Genomic DNA, 19,017 nt, shown 5'->3' with positions numbered 1-19,017 from the left:
ATCACTTCTGGGGGGCCCACAAAAGTCCCTCCCCCCCAATCCTGGCTACGTCCATGGATGCTATGCTAGTTTCCTGACAGGTGTGTTGCTGTTGCTTATTGGGGGGGGGGGAGAGATAGGACTATTGGGTATTTTGGCATGTTGTTGGAGTACCACATTGACTCTGCCTGTGTGTTTCCCTGAGTCAAGCTCCCTGACATTTTCCATTAAGTAACAGCAGCCCACCTGCCAGGAAGCAAGCATATGGGTTCTCCCCCACCTAGTGAGCTGTTTCTGCCAATGCATGCGCATGGTGGCTCTTATGAAGGCAAACCCCTGCCCTAAGGTGGGATGCCATACGATTTTGATCCAGCCCAGATTTTGCTGCAAACTCCCTGCCCCTGCCACTGTTCTCCCTCCCCTCCACTGCCCTTAGCTCCATGCAAATTCGAAGCATTGTGATGGTGTAAGAAGGGAAATAGGCAGAGGGGTCTGGTGTGACTGGCGAGCATTGTGAGCAAAGGAAGAGCTGAAGCAGAGATTGACCTTGGCCTGTCATGCCTGGGGCATCTCCAAATGGAGAGATTCCTGCCCTCCCCACGCCTTTCCAAGATGCTTCTGCATCCCTGCTTTAGACCAATTTTCTTTTCTGTGCTTAATGTGAGAATTGTTTTGCTGCCAAGGGCTGCACTTTATATCAATATGCCTTCTCCAGGCTGCCATCCTAGAGGAAAAAGCAGAGTGTAAGAAAATAGGGAGAAATGCAGGTTAAACTGTAATCAGCAGAAGTAAAAGCATTTCTTCTTTGATCCTTAGACTGACAGGACAAATAAGAGCTTGATATGTCATTCCTATGCTCTCCTCCAACTGAAATCCAGTCACCTCTGAAGTGTTTCAATATTTACAGCCAAGTAATTTAACCTATAGTCTGGTCATGGAAATCAGAATCAGATTCCAAGTGTACAAATGAGAAGACTAATGAATGTTCTTCAATTCCATCTACATTTTGCCTTCCATGCCATTAAGGCAGCTGCTGAATATCTGTAGCAGATTCTGGCAGAGAAGGGAAACTGGAAGAGAAAAGGGCAGGCCATAAGGAATACAATTTAAGCAGAAGGTCAACACGTAACTGAGTTTGGCAAAAGCTATACATAGTTAGAATTGGCCAGAAATCAAGTATCTGTACATCAAAAGCAGCAGTGAAAAAGGAAGGGTGGGTAGATTCTCCCGAACCTCCCAAAATGTGTTCTGAGGCAAGCCAAACAATTAAAACTTCTGAGGAACAAAGACAATGGAATGTGTAGCTTTCTAAGGCAGCGTTTTCTTAAACCATGAGCCTTGGGTCATTTTCAGGTGAACCTCAGTGCCACTGCCTGCCCATCACCTCCTCTGCCCATTACTCAGGCCATATAGTCTGAAGTTGGATCAGCAGCTCCTTGCATCCTGAATAAAGTGGGGGTGGGCAGAGACCAGGAAAAGATAAATTGGGGAGAGTGGGAAGGAAGGTCTCCCTCCTCTGAGAAAAAAAGGAGTGAGAAAGTTTTAAGGAAATGATAAAGTCAGATAAAATGTTGTTGTTGTTGTCTACATAAACTGTGAAAAGAAAGGAAAGGGATACGAGAGGAAAGCTGCTTTAAGAGGAAGAAGTGAATGCAAAAGGACCAGGGGGAAAGGGATAAAATAAATGGCATGGGATGGGATAAGGTTCAGCTGAGGAATGGCCCCAAGTAGTGTGCCAGCAAAGCTGGTTGAAGGCACTTTTCAGGGAACTGCCATCGGCTCATGGGCGAGAGGGGAAAAGCCGGATGGATTACAGAGAGCAGGAAGCAGCACTTCCTCAGCGGAGGAAGGTAAGCCACGCCTCTAGTGGAGAGATGCAGGGGGCGGAGGAGGCAAGGCGGTGCCAGGACACCTTGCCGGAGCAAAGCGGGGAGGAGGGAGGTCCCCCGTTATCCAAGCCTTCCTTGCGCAGAAAGCTTCCGCGCAGAGAGGGGAGGCGCAGACTGGGCGTCAAGAAACTAATCTGCTGGGGAAGGTTTAAGGACTGCCCACTCTCAGATTCTGCCAGTGAATGAGCAAGACACGGATTATAGGCACTCTGTATTCTGAAGGTTTTTATCACTAATAAGAAAGCTTTAGAACAGACTATTGAGGCATATTGCCTGATAGCTGTCGAGCAACCAACCGATACCTTTAACAGCACTGCTGGCCACTATTAACAAAGATGGACCCATGAGCAACCCCAGGTTTCAGATAATGGTTCCAGGGGACATAATTCTCATGCCTATGTAGATACTTATTATTAGCTCGGTGTGAAAAGAAGATATCAGTCCAAGAGCATACCAAGTTAAAGAGCAGACTGCAGGGAGAACTCTTGGGATATGTGTGTGTATGGTTGTGTAGAAGGTCAGGAGAAGAAGGTGGAAAATTCACAATATAAAAAAGGACTTGCCTAAAGTGAAATAGTTTTCTTTCTTCTTGCCTGCTGCATTGATTTTCTGTCGGATGCTCTCTTCTATTTAGCAGTTCATTTGTCATTATGCCAGTTGGTGGTATTTAGGATGATTATGAAAAGCTGGATGTGTTATCAGTTTTCTGTTTACTTTACAGCATTATAAGAACTTTATTAGAAGAACCTGTAGGATTGTTTGGTTGTGACTGATGTCTTATTCTCAGCTTCTCCTTGCCAGGGCTTGTTCAACCTTCCTGTGGCTGACCCCAAACAGCCCTTGCCCATGTTGGCAATCTATGGTTGGGGATCCAGGTAGTTAGTCGTGTTGGTCTGATGCAGTCAAAATATATTAATTTTTTTTAAAAAAATTGTCCAGTAGTACCTTAGAGACCAACTGTGGTGGGGGAGCAATGTTTGAACCTGTCTTCTGCATGACCTGGAATAAGAGCTGTTTGGCAGTGGAACAGACTCTCATGAGAGGTGGTGGACTCTCAATCCTTGGAGATTTTGAAGCAGGGGTTGGACGGCCATCTGTCATGTATGATCTAGTTGAGATTCCTACATTGCAGAAGGTTAGCTAGATGGCCCTTGGGATCCCTTTCAATTCTACATTTCTATTACACACAAGTATGGATCACCAGCAAGGACTTTTCCTCTGCAATCACAAGAAAGTGAGCACATTTGACTGCACACTTTAGTAAACCATATTTTTACATATGCAAAAGCTTGGAGAGCAGTGAGTAAGCAGAAAGGATTGCAGTTGTTTTTATGAAGGTTGTTTCTATTTACAGCTTTAATAAGTCATACTGCATGAGAAACAATATCCCACCCCCCCCAAAAAAAAAATCCCCATGTTGTTTTGCAAAAATCTGAATTACTGTTAAGGTAAAAGGTAAAGGTACCTCTGCCCGTACGGGCCAGTCGTGTCCGACTCTAGGGTTGCGTGCTCATCTCGCTCTAGAGGCCGTGAGCCGGCACCGTCTGAAGACACTTCCGGGTCACGTGGCCAGCGTGACGAAGCTGCTCTGGCGAGCCAGCACCAGTGCCGCACACGGAAACGCCGTTTACCTTCCCGCTTTAAAGCGGGTACCTATTTATCTACTTGCACTTAAGAGTGCTTTCGAACTGCTAGGTGGGCAGGAGCTGGGACCGAACGACGGGAGCTCACCCCGCCATGGGGATTCGAACCGCCGACCATATGATCAGCAAGTCCTAGGCACTGAGGTTTTACCCACAGTGCCACCCGCGTCCCTGAATTACTGTTACTGCATTCCTATTGCAGTTCAAGTCTCTTGTTAAAGCTATTTGCATATTTCCATGGAACATACCTAAATGATAAGCTCTCAAACTTTATAACGTAAAGGTAAAGGACCCCTGGACCGTTAAGTCCAGCCAAAGGTGGCTATGGGGTGAGGCACTCGTCTCGCTTTCCAGGCCGAGGGAGTCGGTGTTCGTCCACAGCTTTCCGGCTTATGTGGCCAATATCATTAAACCACTTCTGGTGCAACAGGACACCGTGATGTTTCCATTTACTTTCCTGCCACAGTGGTACCTATTTATCTACTTACACTAGTGTACTTTCAAACTGCTAGGTTGGCAGAAGCTGGGATAGAGCAATGGGAGCTCACCCCGTCACGCAGATTCAAACAGCCAACCAGCAAGCCCAAGAGGCCCAGTGGTTTAGACCACAGCGGCACTCGTGCTCCCTAATTTTATACTTCATCTTGTGTAGCGCAACTCAAACTATTAACAGTAGTAGGAGAAGAGTGGTCAGTCTTTCACTATGGTAGCTCAGCTGTTGGTTCCAAGAATGTTGATTCTGCCACTTTACCAACAGGTTTGTTTTCTCCTATACATTTCTCACTAAACTTATTCACAGAGTGTTTATTGTTATAAGAATGAAGGGAACCCCTGTAGGAAAGTATCATTTTTGTATTCTTAGTCACTGAGACAATTCATCTTTCTCACATATTTCCTGGAGTGCATTGATATTCCTCGTAATGAAAAAGATGCTTATTTAAGAATAGGTATGATTGCAAGAAATGAGTAAAGAATTATACAATAATGCCACATTTAAATAAACAAGATGGGATCGTGTACAGAAGGAATATTTAACTAAAATTGAATCTAAACATGCTGCTTTTTTAATACCAATCCTACACTTGTGCAGTGGCATGTTTGCTCATAACTCTGGCATAACCATCATATAGTATCGGCCTTTTTCTTGATTTTCTCTAGTACAGCAACAAATGCAACCCACTTTCCCCCATTATGTTTCCTGTGTGAGTAATCCCAAGTCTACCTGCTATTTTAAGTAATGATTTGGTAATGCAGCATGTCTTGAAATTGGTGCACTACACTAATAATGCTGCTATCAAATGTATCCCCCCCCCCTCTGATCTAGCCTGAAAGATCTTTATGCTGAGGCAACAAATACAATGTACATTAGAATATTCACGTGTATTCACCCACAAGAGACTAAAATATTCGTCTCATGGATCTGACATTTTGTGCAGGTTGTAACCAGAAGATAATGGTATAATGAAATGACCTCAGGACAATTTGCACTTACTGCTGACATGATGAGTTCTCCGCCTAAATTCTGTATTTCAGCTTTAACTTGACTGCAGATTTTGAGCTGGTGGGAATACAGTTTGATCTGTTCTAGATAAGCCAGTAAGTCCTGCTTGCATGATGGGTCTTGACACTAAAAAAAGGAAAAAATATTTCATTTTGCTAGTAATTTTTATTTTTTGGAATACAGGTGAATCCAAATTCGTACTTTGGGTGAGTCCAAGAGACCGCATACATATGGTAGTACTTTTTTAAAAAAAGGTTTTACTTGGAAAACAGACATCCATGCTACAAACTCCCGACATTTTAAACAATGGTTCTCTAAATATCTCACTTCTCCAACACCACCTATAAGGTGCATGCTACAAAAAACAATTTTGTCCTTAACTCAAATGAATCACATTCTCAAATCCTTGACCCTGACATGACTGGATCAAGAGCACACATTGAACACCATGCCCTAGTCTAATCTTGCTCTTTAGTATCATCATTTGATTATGCCATGTTCCTTTTGCAATTTTATTTTATTATATTGGTGGTAGAACCAATGTGGGTATAGTAGTTAGAGTGCTGGACAAAGATGGCAGAGACTGGGATTCAAATCCCTTCTTAGAAACATATTCAGGTTACCTAAAATAAAAATAATGAAACAAAGTTGTCCATCTTAAAAATTAAAATAATATTGGTTATTATAGGTTTTTTTGAGAGTGCAGGCTTGTTTTAATTTTGGGATATTTGAATTTGAAGTTATGAAAATTGGCTATTGGGAATTTAAAAAAAAAGAATTTACAGTCAGTAGAACATTATATGCTGACATGTAAGGAAATAAGACCTAGCAAGAAAAAAATTCCAAAAGAAGTAAAAATTGAGTATTATATACAAATTTGAGTACATCAAATTAGGCTTAAATTATTTTAAAAATATTCATTTCAGAAATATCCTTTCTTTATACCTTCCAAGCACTTCTAAATGTAACACTTAGGTGTACTTGACAAATGCAAGGAGATGGCAGTTGCTGCTCCCTAAAATGTCCTCCTCCCCTAGTTGATGTCAGGACCAATTGGAGATGGAACAAGGCAACAGAGAATCTGGAGGTGTAAAGGGCTAAGGTAAAGTAGCTCCCAGTGACATTTAGCATCAGTCCAAACTTCTCTGCGTCCAGGCATCCATTAGTAAAATTGATAATGACATAGCTGACCTTCCTCAGTCTATGCAGTAATGAATATTTTTATGTGGACATTCTCAGGCACACCTGATGATAATATTTACTGTGCAAAAAAATACATGGGAGTGGCTGTTTTAAATAACTAGACTGCATTGCTCAATAATATTTTCAGCACAGTGTGATGAATGAAGACAGGCATTCCAATCCAGCATTTGGCATGTGTTGCTTTAAGATAAGCATATGGAATTGCACAGAGGAAACATGCGAGCTTGTATAAACTTCCATATTAATCTGGGCTACTGGGAATGGAGTTTGTAACTGGCTGGATGGTGTGTGTGTGTTTTGCATGGAGTGCGTGAAATTTGAATTTCTGCCTTCCTGTATACTGGCAATGCATGTTTGGAACATTTTTATTTATTTCTGAACCACTTCTAGTTGAGATTCCTGCTTTGCAGGGCGTTGGACCAGAAGACCCTCAGGGTTCCTTCCAGCTCTACAATTGTCTACAGTGATTATAAGCATCCTGAAGCTAAGCTTTTACAATACAACAAAGCATGTATAACAACACACTAACAGCAGTCTGTTTTGATATCACGCAGAATGGACCTTCTCATAAGATGGTACCTGCAGATTTCCCTCTTTTGCACAACATAGTGATTGGTTGGATAGGTAGATAATAGATATGCTTTTTCCACAACATGGAGTGATATTATAGTGTCACACTACCCCCTCTCTCAGTTCTGTGTATTGCTATTTAAAAGTAAGCCCCACTGTGTTCAGCTGGTCTTACTCCAAAGTAAATCCATAACATAGCGCGCGCGTGTGTGTGTATCATTGTTTATGTATTCTGATCCCCTTCAAAAGCAAAGGCAATGCTCTAAGCAGTATAATGCAGATTAAAATCACTGTTGTGTGTCATATGACCATTAGACACTACCAGTTGTCGTGTTAGCTATTGTATGGTTACCATGATATTTCCTGTAGGAACAAGAATTCCTTTCATTCTAATGAGTGTCTGTCATCCAAATGATAACAGAATTAGCCATTTCATTTCTCACAATAAAAAGTAATGATCAAGTGGAGCTGAAATGGGCAGATTCACTGAAAACAATGGTAGAATATTCATTGATTTCAATGGGTAAAGCCATTTTGCAGAATAGTTGGGGGGGGGGTTAGTTAATATAATTCCATAATTCAAAATGCTGTAAACTGCCTCAAGTATACATTATTTGGGTTTTGCTTTACTTCCATCTCATCACTTTCCAAGGACATAAAATTACTTTGCTGCTGTACTGATTCTAGTAATGGCTAGTGCTACAGATCATGGCCATAATCCAGTATGGATCAAAGTACACTTAAGCCTATTAAAAACGAAATGTGCTGGATTGTTGCCCCGATACTGCTTTCAGTGGCTTCTCATCAAATGGTGCATACGTTGAAATTGTATTTAAGCTATTCGAAATAACACCCACGACTGTGCTTATTGTAATTATACAACTGTGATTTTTGTCTCAGTTATTTTATCATCAGCTAGTACCCTTTAATGGTAGTTTGGTGATATGCAACAAAATGGAATATAAATGAAGAAATAAATATCTTAATTACAGTTTGCTTTAAGTCTTTGGCTCCCACAGCACAGTGATGGTAGCATAAAGTGTATTGTTATGGCTGCCGGGTGACTGTCCTTTGTTAAATTGATTACTTGCCTATAGTCAAAGATGATATTTTGGTGTTTCCTCCTGAATGGGCAATTTACTTGCAGGCTGGAGTTTGGGATCAGACTGGGACTATAAGGCAGTTGGCAGTTCTGAATTTGGGTGAAGTACCTGAGCCTGAAGTTCCCCTTCAGTTTTGCAGGTAGCTTGTTTCCAGTGCAAACAAAACTATCCTCTAATAGTGGGGAATAATATTTCTGGAATTTAAACAAATGAACTCTTAGCAGATTTATTTTTAGAGTTTGTGAGTAAGGGTTGCTGGCATATTTTAAACCTGCAATGAAAATGGGTTGTAACCTGAATGAATGTGGCCACTTGTATTGCACTGTGTCATATTTCTTTAACCAGAAATAAGAAGTAATGTTGTTTTTCCTGTAGATTTTCAAAATGGCCCCTGCTAAAGTGAATAATCTATACGATGTAGTTAATGCTAAGCCACAACACATATTTTTTCCCCAGAGGCAAAAATCCCAAAGCCTAATTCAAATGGTTTCACAGTTCTCTATTTTGATGATATGAGATTGTATGCAGCTTGAGTAAAAGTCATTCATTTGAAACTGCTCTACTTTATGAACTGGAAAAGGTCAAAGAGATGCAACAATGAGTCTTCATTACACAGTGATTGCTTATTTCAGCTGCTCTCTCGCTTTAGAAGCTACATGGGGAAAAGAAAAGAAGGGTTTGTTTTTCTAACTTGCATGTAATATGGGATACTGAAAACTCTCTTTTACATTATGGCCAAGGTGCTGATTGGGAAAGGGGTGTCAAGATAAAAGAGTTGTGCTCTGTGAGGTATTGTGAGTATTCTAATGTATTCTAATGAACGGACATTATTGGTTGTGACAAGAAGACCTGTAATGACTGTTATTCCCAGTTTAGGGAACCAGAGCGGGGAGAAACTATGAGAAAGGTATGTTCCATCCTGAGAACAATCAAACAATCCAGGCCCCAGTGGTTGGGGTTGTGTGCACATATCCAGGTGAGATAATTGCAGTGGTGCCTATCAGCTATTAAGAGACAAGGGGAGATCTAAGTCTAGCACCCTCATCTGAATAGCCAATTTATGCTACTTCGTTTTCTCAAAGGCTACATGCACCAGCTGTAACAGCTGCACCAGGGAGCAAACTGCACATGCAGCACCCATTTGCACCCATTTGCTAGACTAGAGCAGATATTTGCACAAGGTGAAGACAGGGAAATGCTTAGAAAACAGCACATCAGAAAACTATGGACCATGCTAAGCATGTCCCTGCTTGCCTGTAAAGCATGGGAATGCTGCTTTGCATATATCAAAATAAGCTTGTGGAAGAGAGGAAGGATACCTATTTCCTTCCCTGGGTTGGCTGCTTTAAGCTGTTCTCCCTTAGCCTGGTTAACTTTCAGTATCAGCAGAGGTGGCGGCTTTGTTCATGTCCTGAGCTTTATATTTCAACAAGCCTTTTAAATTGAGATATTTCCCAGTCTGCATCTGCATTGGAATGGTTTTAAAGAAGTTTTTATTGTTTTGTGGCTTGTATTTTGCCATCATGAGCTCTTTCGGGAGGAAGGATGGTATATAAATATGCTAAATAGCATTAAAAAAATACTATACTATACTGTGGTACCTCGGTTTTCAAACATCTCCGTTGACGAATGTTTCAGACCTTGAACACTGTAAACCCGAAAGCAAATGCTTCGGTTTTTGAACATGTCTCGAAAGTCAGACTGGAAACGCAGCTTCTGCTGAGTGCAAGACCTTCAAGCCTAGCTTGTCGACTATTGAGTTTTGGTTTTCAAACATTTCAGAACTCGAAAAGTCTTCCGGAACTGATTGCGTTCAAAAACTGAGGTACTGCTACTGAGTGAACTGGTGGCAGCACAATCGTAAAGGTTAGTTTATACTAAACAAGTATCCTTGATATGTAGCCTTTTATTTTTAGACTAGCTAGACTGCATCTGAAAAGTGAACGAATTCTTATTCCTGATATAAGAGAAAATAAATTAATGTGTCATTTCTTCTTCCATTTTAACTTAACTGCACATCAATTCCAGTGTACAGCTTATAATAATTCAATTGAAAAAGTAGGGTAACATTGAGGTAACATCTCAATGAAACAATGGAAAATTTTATGAAAGGAGTGACAGGGTTTTAAAGTCATTTGACCAAGACAGTTCATTGGCAAATATTGATGTGGCTTATGTACTCCTGGTATAATAGTTTACTATGCCACAGTTTGCCAGCTGTGATAATTCTTAGGTGTTCTTCTGACACAGAAACTAGACTTTAGATGAAGGGAGCCACAAATACAAAGAATATGAAGGTATGAAGCATGGTAACAGTTGTATTCATCAACTACTGTGTTAACTACTGTGTTCAAATTATTATACATACCTGATTAGAAATTAGTCTTGCAAGCATATCCATTCTTGATCCTGACTCTGAGATCATTTTTGCTGCATTAATAACATCTGATGTATTCTTCAGTGGGCCTCTACCCCTTAAAAAAGAAAAGCAATAAATATACTGAATTAAGTATGTATTGCAATTAGTGATGTTAAGTTCTTGAGAATAATCTTTTGGACAATATTTTTGAGAATATTCTTGATTAATGAGAATATTAGAGAATTTTCATTTAAAATAGAATACTTATTTTAATGCATTGAAAATGATATAATTTTAATGCATTGAAAATTAGTTAATATACATGTTTATTCATGGGTAAACTTGTTCAGATGGCAACCAAAAACTGTACAGATACTTTTATTCAATGGGGCAATGCAGTGAATTCACATTCTTTGATTTTTTGCACCAAACCTGAAATTGAAAATTCAAAGTGAATGACGTATATTTACTATCAGCTTTGAATTCTAATTATGTTGTGTATGTATTAAATGTAGCTTTTAAAGTAAAAGGAATATTTAAAAAAACCTCAGGTCCGCTACATGGGTACGTTCTTTAATAAGCATATATATACACGGTACAGTATTTTCAGTACAACACTAATAAAATTGATATAAAGTGGGGGGAATCTAGAAAACTTTCGTACTGCTCAGCAGGTCAGCACTGTTGACATATAGGGAAACTTATTGTTTAGTAAAGGAAACAGTGAAAATACATAAGCACAAACCTACTTGTCACTTGCAAGTATCAAATTAAAAAGTAAAACATGTTTTATAGTTAAAGTTAGACCATTCTAGGGTGATGGCACCAGTAATTGTCATGTTAAGGTTTGGTATAAGGAAACTCAGTAGTTTAATCATATTTTATTCTTCTATTAGAACATGTACATGTTATAGGACAAGTCAAAGAATACAATTGGCGTGTTAAAAAGTTTGATAAAAGTAAATTCAGTAATAGGCTATCTTGTGCTTCTAATAGCTCTAACACTTAATAACTGTTTTGGTGACTTAAAACACAGCTTGATAAACAAAACTATATGCATACATATAAAAAAGAAGCCATTAACATTAAAATCCGTATGTCAATCTCTAGTAAATGGCACCTTGTACCATTGAATGGCACTGTAAAAACCAGTTACTGGCACTAAATAAAAATATAGAAACATCAACTGTTTAACTCAAGGCCACTTCACATGCTGTTACACAGAATTGCCTAGGCCTAGGGACTTTAAGTGTATAAAGCATTAAAGCTACTGTAAAAAAAATAAATCACACTATATGGCCAAGGATATAGAATTGCTAAGAATAAGGTCACACCAAAAATAGGGGGGGAAAGGCTATTACATATTGTTGAAATACATACAAATTCAAATGTTCAGCAAATTAAGTGAATAGCATTTTTTAAAACTTTTTTTAAAAAAAAAAAGTTTTCTGTAACTCACATTTCAGAACTGCCAATGGTGAATGACACAATGTCCAGTAATGTAACTGGATCAAAAAATCATTATTCATTACTTAAACTAGCGATATCACACATTGACTTCTTATTTACTAGATTTTTTTAATGTGGATTGTAAAACTGGTTCTTACATTAGAATTTACAGTTTGTGGAGAATATCCTCCAGAGAATTTTCTAGCAGAGAATATTCACATTCTCCAGAATATTCTCACCTCACATCACTAATTGCAGTACTGGAGTTAACTAGAGAACAGTTGTTTGAGAATTAAAGGCAAACCTTCTTCCTGGCTTTTTTTTTTTAAAAAAAATCCTTTACTGAAGCTGTGTCCAATCTGTTTCATTGTTTTCTTGAATTGATAGCCATCCAATCCTTTCCAATCAAAAGGCAGTTTTACTTTAAAATATCTCAAGCCGCTTCCAGAAGTCACACTGGCACAATTCCTACCTTAGCATATATGCTACCAATACCATCAAAGCTCCTTCCTGTGACGATTAAAACTGCCATCAAGACTGCTGTCTGGGGCAGTAATAGTGTGACAAAAGCTGCCCTGTCTTCCTGGTCTGCACGGTGTCACCTTCTCTTCGCCTGGATCTGATCTGGAGGAAAGAGTGCTTTGCGGGAGATGTGTGTGCTCTGGGCCACTCTTATCATGAATGGCGCTATGGTTTAAACCACTGAGTCTTGGGTTTGCTGATCAGAAGGTCGGCAGTTTGAATCCCCACAACGGGGTCAGCTCCCGTTGCTTTGTCCCAGCTCCTGCCAACCTAGCAGTTTGAAAGTAAGCCAGTGCAAGTAGATAAATGGGTACTGCTGCGACAGGAAAGTAAACAGCGTCTCTGTGCGCTCTGGTTTCTGTCACAGAGTTCCGTTGCACCAGAAGTGGTTTAGTCATGCTGACCACGTGACTTGGAAAGGGACAGTGTAACAAGCCCACCAGCTAGGCTGCCAGAGCAAGGGCACCCCCTTGCCAGCTACTGCAGGCAACCCTTGCCACTCAGCCTCCTGTTGATGGCAGCTGTCAGGCCGCACACTTTGGCAACGTCTCATAAGATTCAGGGCAGCTTCAGGGCAGCGTCTGCAGTAAGTGATAGCTGCTGGTGCGCTGGTCGTGGGTCCTGACTTTTCTCAGGTGGCAAAATGGCTTGGTCTGATCCTCAGTAAAGTTGTGGAGAATCTATAAATGGCATCTCGGGGAGCATAGGAAGTTTTGGTAACTGAGTGCAAGAAATTATCAATAAGTAAGTGATTACAGTGGTACCTCGGGTTAAGAACTTAATTCGTTCCGGAGGTCCGTTCTTAAGCTGAAATTGTTCTTAACCTGAAGCACCACTTTAGCTAATGGGGCCTCGTGCTGCCGCCGCACAATTTCTGTTCTCATCCTGAATTAAAGCTCTTAACCCAAGGTACTATTTCTTGTTTAGTGGAATCTGTAACCTGAAGCGTCTGTAACCTGGTACCACTGTATGTGACATTTTCCCAGTCCCGTGTCATGCCACATTTACCTCAATATGTGACTATTAGTGCCACTCATCTACACTTAAATTGGTCAAATCTAGAAATGAAGGAACAGTACATCTTAAACACAAGAAGAACCATTCTGCAAATGCCACACTTTCAATTATTCTAATAAATGAATGCTCCCGGGGACAGATTCACAGTGAATTATAAATTATCCAGTAGAATCTGGTTTTAGCCATTCAACTCTTTGATTGAGGGGAAAGAGATCATACCTTTCTAATTATGTTCTGCTCAAAAGCAAACAATGCAGCTTACATTTCATGCAGGCAAGTATTGTAATGATTCCCTGGACATCACCAGGAATAAAGTTTAGAAAGTATAGCCTGGTAATTTCATTTTCTAGGGGACCCAATAGTATAGCTCCTGGCCTGTCCCTATTGCCCCAGGTCATCACTGTGGCATTATGTTAAATTTAGTTATATTTGAACTACAGTGGTACCTCGGGTTACGTTACCTTTGGGTAACATAACTTTCAGATTGTGAATGTGGCAAACCCAGAAGTGTATACTTCCAGGTTTCTGCGCAGAAGCGCACCGCACACATGCACAAAAGGAGTGCCTCTTGTTGCGGACTTTTCAGGTTGCGCATTGACCCCCAGAATGAATTAAGTTCGTATCCAGAGGGTCCACTGTGTACTTTGCTCTTTCCTTCCTCGTACAGCAGCAGCAACAGTTTCTGAGAGTACAGGTTTGTCCTCATCCTCTGCTACCTACTTCCCTGATCCCATCAGCATCATGGCCCTAGAGACCCGCAACCTATCTGTTATTCTGGGGTGGCTGCCCCATTTTGTCAACTCAGACTAAATGGGAATTGCCACCTCTTGGCCCTGCCCAAGCATGCCTCCCTTCTGCCACCACCACACCCTAGCTCTTGCCAAAGTCAGCAGGAGCCAGAGAGTGCTCCCCTAAGTGTTGCCTGCATTGCAGAGTGCCGAGTGGCAAACAGCATAGAGGAATGTCCTGGCTCTCGCTGAACTCAGTGGGAGCCAAAGCGTTTGGCCTGGGGGTAGGGAGGATGAGTGGCAACGCACACTGGAATGCCTCCTTGGTGGTGGCACGGATGAAGCACCACCTCTTGCACTTCCACCACCTGAGGTTGGCACTTCGCCTGTGTCATAGGTGGGCAGGCTCTGCTGTCATTTTTACAAAGACAGCTTAGGAACAAGCTGAGAGCCTCACCTAGTGCTTCTGCTTGCTCATTTTTCATCCTCAAGTGAAGTAGACCAAGGACCTTCTAAAGCTAAATCCTTCCTCTACACTGGGCCTTTGTTTGATTTTCATCCAAGACTGATTTTCCTAATTCTTAGTCACAGTGTGATAGATTTGAATGCCACTAAGAAAGAAGAAGGAATAAAAAGGAACAGTACATTTCCTACTAAGTAACATATTGCCCTCAGAATATTCTGGTTTTGTATTACACATAGATTTGCATTATCTTGGGTGCTTGTTTTTTTAAAGGTCATTCAAATTGTCATATTGTGAATACAACTTCAGAACTCCTTAAAAAAATTTTTTTTTAAGAAAAGAAAAAGATGTCGCAACTTTTAACTAATATATATTTGCATAAAATGCTACAGAGAAGCTTTAAAAAACTGTTAGATGTATTCAATTTAAATCAAGGTCAATGAAGAAAAATTGTATTGTATTTCAGCATGTGTTGTAAGGCATGCTGAAATAGAATCTGAAAGGAATTTGAAAACTTTTAGCAAACAAGAATTATTTTTTCTAACTGCAAAAGGTTTCATCAGTTGATCTCCCCCCCCCCCCCCCGGCTAGTTGTAGGTAAATAATACTTTTGCTAGGGGTAAATTCTTATAAACTGAAATAGCTGATGGACCTAGAAACACACTTTCTTTCAAAACTGCTGCTTTCTCTCTCGCTTCTTCCACCTTGCTATTTTTGGCAAAGACAATGAATGAGCAGGAATAGGGTGGCAGGTGTCCTACTTTACAGAGGACATTCCTCTGTTCAAGGGGCTGTCTGGTCCGAGTCCAGTTTAGAGTTAAAGAACCATACAAAAGAAGAACAGGATCTAAAAGTAGCCCATGGGCAGGTGGCATTCCTGGATAGCAGACTGAGCAGGCACATGGGTTATCTCTTCCTCACTATGGTGAGATTCCTGTATCTCAATTTCAATTAAATTATTTCTAATTTTGCATCTGTACATATATATCAGCACTTGTAATTTTTGCACATTTTTGTGCCTTTTTTAATGAAGAATGTTTTCTTTTTTATGATCCATGAGTGGCCATTCTAAGGATGAACTTTAAACACAAATGGGCCATATTTAAGCAATATCATTCTGCTGTTGCCAATTGCTCTGAAGCATTAAGATTACATACTAAGTTTCTACCTAGAAACAGACCATTGTGACTCAACCATTTCACAAATGCAATTAATTTGGGGAGTGGGAAAGACAAGGGGAGAGACTCTGGCAGGTGCAAATGAACAGGTGGGAAGGGGGGGAAGGATATAGGCAAACTATTGGGGGGTGACATTTCTGCTTCACTCCAAAATATGGTCCATCTTCTGTTTTTCTCTTACTTGTGGATATAATAAATGCCAAAGAGACACTGGAAAGGCTTCTATAGGAAAGTGTGGGAGTAATAAAGGCAAAAGGTGTGAATTTTATTTTATTCGTTTAAAGTCAGTAGCATTCAAGTTTGTGAAAATTCTGTGAACACAATGGGCAAAATCTGGCAGAAGTTAAGTAACGACTAAGCCTTAGGGGTGGAATCAAATGGGTGTTGCTCTGCTAATGGAAGGGTAGCTATCCATCAATGGACCGGGCAAGGAAGCAATTTTTGGTTATCCCTCCTCCCTCCTGCAGCCCCCCAATTTGATCTGGAGGATTGGGAGACCTTTAGGGGCAGGGGAGAGAAAAATTTGTCCCCCTCTGTTTCAGTTAAGAATGCCCTTCTTTCTGTGGGAAGACACCCATTTGACCCCAACCATTCAAATCATGACTAGATTGTGCCTGATGTGCAGTTGGCAATTGTAGCTACTTAAGTCTAGATAGAGATCTGTTCACTCTAGACTATGTAACTACAGGAGTGGGAAAGGATTAGAAATAACCTTTGCAGAGGGATGTAACTCTCACTGACATTAAACCCTTTAAATATAACACTTTGCTAGTTGAATATGTTCTGTCATTTAAAGCAATTTTTCCTACCGGGATCATCTGCTATCAGTGCTTCTTTCTTTCAGATACAGACGATGAGATATTTCATGTTGGTTTCAAGCTCAATGTCTCTTATCTTTGTTAGATCTCACTGTGACTCCCTCAGGATTCAACAAGGCTTGCAAAATAAATAACTAAACATACCTGCACTTCTCCTTCTTCCTCTGTAAATAACTCTGTCAGCTATTCCCAACTTTTCTGTTTTGAAATAGTGCTTGTATTTTGTCATTGAAAAGACAAATGCCTCGTGAGCATTTATTTTCATGACAAAGACAGCAGACTCCTATACCCTGGCCACTAAATGGGCCTTGGGGCAGAGTCTGGCAGGCTTAGAAGCGGACACACAAAAAGTATTTGATGGGCATTTCAGACCTCCATTTTGGTTAAATGTCAGTTTTACTGGATGGACTAAATGTATGTGGCAAGGTGGGACAATGCTTTTTACTCGGCAATTGATATGGATGGTGAAGGGTTAGGACTGGACCTGGCAGTTGTACCTGAAAAGGGTGGGGTTTGAGCTGAATCCTGGAAAGAACTTGTTTACCAAACAAATGCATGCCATTTGCAGTTTTCAAGAAAGATTAATGTCACTTCTGGATCCTGGAGAGATGAAAACTTTTGTTGGGGGGAGGACAAGAAAAATGGGGAGGCTGACTCCTCCCATTTTTGTATTTTTAACTTGGACCGTCACATCTCTATTGGCGCCTACTGGAAATTGTCCAAAGGATGATTCAAGGGCAACAGAACTTCCACATCCTTCCATCCAATATGAAGTTATGTCTGCTCTGTGCTGGGTTAACTAAAACTCCTGACAACAGTTAAACATAAAATTATCTTTTCTAGCGTAATAGGGTAATAGCGTAATAGGGTGCCTCTGATTTATGCTTCCTAGTTAGTGTGTGAATAGCTTGATCTACCCCCCCCCCCATTTGAATCTTCCATTTTGAGGAACAGGTGTACAAATGTTTTCTGATACTTCTGTTGATCTGGAAAGATGTACCAAATTTCAAAGGGGAAGTGAGATTTTGTAAACCTCAAAATTCTGAGGCATGGATTAAAACCACACGTTTCCCATGTGGCTTATTTCCCATCCTTAAAGGAATGGAAAAGTGGGGAAATAAGGTGCCGCAGGGGCAAAAACCAAGTGAGGGGAGCCTGTTATTTCCCATGGGGGGCCTTCATGGGAGAAGTGCTTTTCCCATCCCCACTCTTGTTTTTGTTTTACCCTTCTCCAAATGTTGCCCCTTTTTTGTGCAGTGGATCAGGGACCACAGGGGCAAAATCTAAGGAAGAGGGAGCCCATTCACAGGTTTTATCAAGCTACATAAGAACACATATAAAAATGGCTCTTGTGTTATGAGAGTCTGCATGTGATCCTCTGTTAAATTCATATGTTCATTTTTCTGTGTCAACATGCTGAAGGTACACTGTGTTTGCAGCTCACACTTATTTACCTTAAAGCAAATCCTACTGATTTCAATTGAATTTATTTCCAAATAAGTGAGTTTAGTAATGCACACCAACAGCGATTACAATTTGAACTATACTAAAATTATTTTAAGATCAGACATAGGAGGGAAATTAGTTCTTCATCTCAAGCACAAGGTAGCAAAATGAAACAGAAGATCAGTTTATATTAATCTGATTCCCTGGAATGTCTGCCTTTTGAAAACGGCAAAAACAAATATTTTTGCATTGATAATAATAAAAAGTGATTAGAAACAAATGAATGCTTTTCTCCTAATTTTTTAACATGAATGAGAATGAAAGAGAGCAATTCATGGCCTGCACAACATTTACAAACTCCTACTGTGAGACGGGCAGTCTCTGTCAGGTAGGAAGGAACCCTTCTAGAGAGAAGTAGCATTTTTGAAAGAGAGCATTTATTCTGAAAGAATGAAGTGAAGTTATCTGGATTAAATAAATTATACACCTAAATGTAACTGAGCAATCAGCATGTTTATAACTGATGGTCTATAAACAGCTGACCTGCCTTTTTTTATCATCATGTTGCTTCTAATCTTGTTACTCAAATGACTTCAGCAATTGCAAGAAAATGTTATTAGTGTGCCCTTTTGCTTTTAAATCTTTTTGGTCAACACTATTAAACTGTATTTATGACTGAGACAGTTGTAACATTGGATAATATAGATGTTACTGACCAGCTAACTTGCCACGGGATTCCCCCCCCCCCCCCAGTATTTCAAGATGGCAATAGGGACCCTCCTGGAGGGATGTAAGGAGGGCATCATTTCCATTCTGCCATGGAATCATCTATTCTGCTACTTTTCAGCTTCCATTAAAAACATTAATGGATCTCACTATCAGCTATGGCTGAAACTTATGTGATTAATTACATAAATAAATGCAATACATTTCAACAGGGAACACAATGTAGAAAATAACACAATTATTTGTGTAATGTTTGCACACTAAAGAATCACGATAGTGAAGACTGCTTGTATTGGCTTCCGTGATTTCCATTCCTCATCATGGACAAACATTTGAACTGTGAGAATCTCCACTCTCATTCCCTTTTCTGATGGAATTTGCTACCATCCCTACTCACCTGTGAATGTATAGTGAGAGATTTTT

At 40.3% G+C, this 19,017-nt stretch overlaps 1 protein-coding gene across 6 annotated transcripts in view; it reads right to left on the bottom strand.

Moving 5' to 3' along the window:
- Positions 1 to 19,017, bottom strand: part of CTNNA3 (catenin alpha 3) — a 564,841-nt gene that overhangs the window by 7,635 nt on the left and 538,189 nt on the right. For 4 of the 6 annotated variants that reach the window (XM_081913569.1, XM_081913570.1, XM_081913564.1 and 1 more), the window contains 2 exons: positions 10,257 to 10,362; positions 5,004 to 5,138 (listed from right to left, as the gene is read on the bottom strand). In XM_081913569.1, the coding sequence (XP_081769695.1) occupies positions 5,004 to 5,138; positions 10,257 to 10,362 (241 nt within the window). Of the gene's footprint in view, positions 1 to 5,003; positions 5,139 to 8,431; positions 8,541 to 9,211; positions 9,305 to 10,256; positions 10,363 to 19,017 lie in introns of those variants that run through there. The other 2 variants (XR_014168802.1, XR_014168803.1) reach the window with 2 other exon arrangements.

The sequence above is a fragment of the Podarcis melisellensis genome (assembly GCF_964234715.1).
Source record: "Podarcis melisellensis genome assembly, chromosome: 5".
Lineage (NCBI taxonomy): Eukaryota > Metazoa > Chordata > Lepidosauria > Squamata > Lacertidae > Podarcis > Podarcis melisellensis.
The sequence above is the reverse complement of the archived record's forward strand: the minus strand, read 5'-3'. Positions and strand labels throughout refer to the sequence as shown.